This window comes from Gekko japonicus, unplaced genomic scaffold (genome assembly GCF_001447785.1).
Source record: "Gekko japonicus isolate JY-2015 unplaced genomic scaffold, Gekko_japonicus_V1.1 scaffold4343, whole genome shotgun sequence".
In the NCBI taxonomy this organism is placed as follows: Eukaryota; Metazoa; Chordata; class Lepidosauria; order Squamata; family Gekkonidae; genus Gekko; species Gekko japonicus.
In genome coordinates this window covers 25080-28062 of record NW_015171630.1, presented here as the reverse complement: position 1 = coordinate 28062, position 2983 = coordinate 25080, and the positions used below count along the sequence as shown (strand labels likewise).

Here is a 2983-nt window from a genome sequence, read left to right as displayed (position 1 = left end):
ATGCAAATGAGTTATGCTAATGAGCTCCTGCACCTCTTTTTCTACAAAATGACCCCATAATGTTTCTAATTATAGTTCAATAAACAAAATTAAGTTGCTTGCGGGCCAGATAAGAGCCCTAGAGGGGCTGGTTATGGTCTGGGGGGTATATATCTGACACTCCTGCTATAGACCCCAAATATAAAGTTGCTTAATGAGACTTCCATTTCTCATCACAGATTACACAGTGTAAAATTATCTCTGAACTATATAAAACTAACGACTCAAGCTATGTTGCTTACCTTTCCTTTGATCTTCTGAGCCTGGAATCTCTCAGCAAATTTTGGTATCTCATTTATACTCTAAAAGTCATAAAGAATTGTTCCCATGTTAACAAATTATTCAGTTCCATCAATGTCATTCACAAAATCGGATTAGATACGTCCAGTAACTGAAGAAATGAAGCAACAGAAAAGAGCAAGACTCCAGTAGCACCTTAAAGTGTACAAAATTTGTGGCAGGGGAGGAGCTTTCGTGAGTCACTTCTCACTTTTTCAGACTCATGAAAGCTCATACCTTGTGTGAGGCAAAGCACACACACACACACACACCCTTTAATGTGAACAGTGGCAGGCCTGGTCTATTTTGCAGGTGTTACTAATTGGCCTCTGGGCCTACAGGGCTCTTATAATCTTCAAGGTCAAAGCAGTTAGCTTTTCATGAGAACCTGGATGTGATGGGGTGGGGGGGAGAAAGCCAGAGGTGATGAGGCAATTTTCTAGAGGTTTCCCGTTATTTATTAGATTTTAGATTTTTCTGTAAAGCTGGCTTTTCCCCAGGTTGTTGAAAGATCTGTCTTGTCCATTTATGACTCCATTCTTCAAATGTAATTATTCTCAGATTTGGCCAAGTTGAGAATTAAATAAATTGAGCCCATTCGCGGGGAGGGCAGGGTAAAAATGCAATAAATAAATAAATAAATGTGCAGGTTCCCACTTAAGTCTCTGTGTGTATGTATGATAAGAGGAAAAGAACTCAAAGAAGACCTCCTGTCTCACTCCATGATGCCATATCCTAAAATGCATTTTAAAATTCCTTTCTTCCCTACAACACTCATGGTAGCTTACAACTGATTAAATGGCTATAATTCACATAATTTTGCCTAAAGTTGCATTTGGCAACTTATCTTTTCCAAATAAATGAGTGAAGAATGTACGGAAATCTAGTGAAACGTAGAAGACGCAAAGATGCAAAATGCAACTTTTCTGAAGTGGGAAAGGAAAAGGGAGATTCTAATGAAAGGGCCTCAGCCCAGGCATTGTGCCTGAATGTCACCCCAGACCCTCCTTTGAGCCTCAGTGTAATGATTCCATGTTTTGGTGTGTGTGTTCCTTTAAATGTTTCGTGTGACTGCAGTGCTGGAAGAAGAGTGATAGAGGGAGAGGAGTATATTTTGACTGGCTGATGACTGAGAGCGTGGGTGGGAGGAGGGATGTTCTGAGAGGATTCTGTATGTGTGTGTCTAGGAGGAGATTCTGTGATATGAGAGAGACAAGTACGGAAGAGTTTTGAAGAGAGTCTGTGTGACTCTGAGAGTAAAGAGTGACAATTTGAAGAAAGCAAAGACAAAGTTAAGCACTGGTTTGCTTCTAACGTAACACTGAGCCGTATCAAGAGGCTGACAACTTTCAGCATAATAGGATACCTCCTGGGGAAGATGGGGATGAAATGAGCTTGTATCTGGGTGCTCACTGAGAATGATGGACTTTTCCTTGTAATATTGCAAAGTTTTATTTATATTGTAATATGATGTTTACCTTGAAATGTCTTTGTCATTCATATCACAGTACTGGTTTATCTCCTGTTTCATCCCAATGATAGCTAAATATTTTATCATAATTACAGATTACAAGGTTTGAGTGTAACGACTTGCCTAGTGAATTTGTGGCTGAAGTGAGAGCTGAGCGGGGGACCCCCCCCACGACTCTAAGCTAGTGGCGCTGCTGTTATTAACACAAAGCTATATTGTATTGTGTGTGTATGTATGTGTATGTATGTGTGTATATATATATATGTGTGTATGTATGTATGTATATATATATATATATGTGTATGTATGTATGTGTATATATATATATATATGTATGTATGTGTATGTGTATATATATAAACACAAAGCCATCTCTAGTTCCAGCTCCTGCCAACCTAGCAGTTCAAAAGCAAGAAATTGCAAGTAGATAAATAAGGTACCACTTAGGTGGGAAGGGAACAGCGTTCCGTGCGCCTTGGTGTTTAGTCATGCCGACCACATGACCATGGAAACGTCTTCAGACAGCGCTGGCTCTTCGGCTTTGAAACGGAGATGAGCACCGCAACCCTAGAGTCGGACTCAACTGGCTGAAACCTTTACCTTTACTATATTGACTGCTTCTCAAATTCTAACTCTTAATACAATCTTATTCCACTTTCACACACGAACCACATTCATTTTTTCCCCACTCCATCCTACTTACTGTGCTTTTACATTCGGGCTTTGGGGCCGCACAGGAGAATTGATTAACGTTTGCTTCCAGCAACAGATCCTAAAGTGAAAGCAATGATTTTAGCAACACAATATATTTAACACTGGAGGTTAAAACTGATGTAGAAAACACAAAATACAAAACCATGGCCGAGTTCAGACTGGCAGTTTGGCCCGGCAGCCAAACGTTTCAGGAGTGTTTCAGTAGCAGATTAAAGGGGCGGGTTCACACAGGCACATCTTTCAGGTGACCCCCCGTACTCAAGCCATCTTGTGCCGCTTCCCTCCTGAGTTTAAAAAGTACCAGGTGAAAGAGGTAGCAAACCATGTGGAGAGCGGGTTGATTCCGGTTCCCTGAGTGTGAACACAAGCGCTGCAGGTGGGAACAGCCCCGCAGTCGATAATAGGCGATTTCCCTTGGCTTGCCCAGGCGCCCCATGACTGCGGGGAGCCCGGGCAAGCCGGCCTTTGGAGGGCTTCCCT

General features: G+C 41.7%; 1 protein-coding gene across 1 annotated transcript in view; it reads right to left on the bottom strand.

The window, feature by feature from the left end:
- The window catches only part of CFAP99 (cilia and flagella associated protein 99), a 40414-nt gene that overhangs the window by 17776 nt on the left and 19655 nt on the right, over positions 1–2983 (bottom strand). Inside the window, exons 6-7 of the mRNA XM_015419963.1 lie at positions 2493–2561; positions 282–341 (exon numbers count right to left, since the gene is read on the bottom strand). Of these exons, the coding sequence (XP_015275449.1) occupies positions 282–341; positions 2493–2561 (129 nt within the window). The remainder of the gene's footprint in view (positions 1–281; positions 342–2492; positions 2562–2983) is intronic.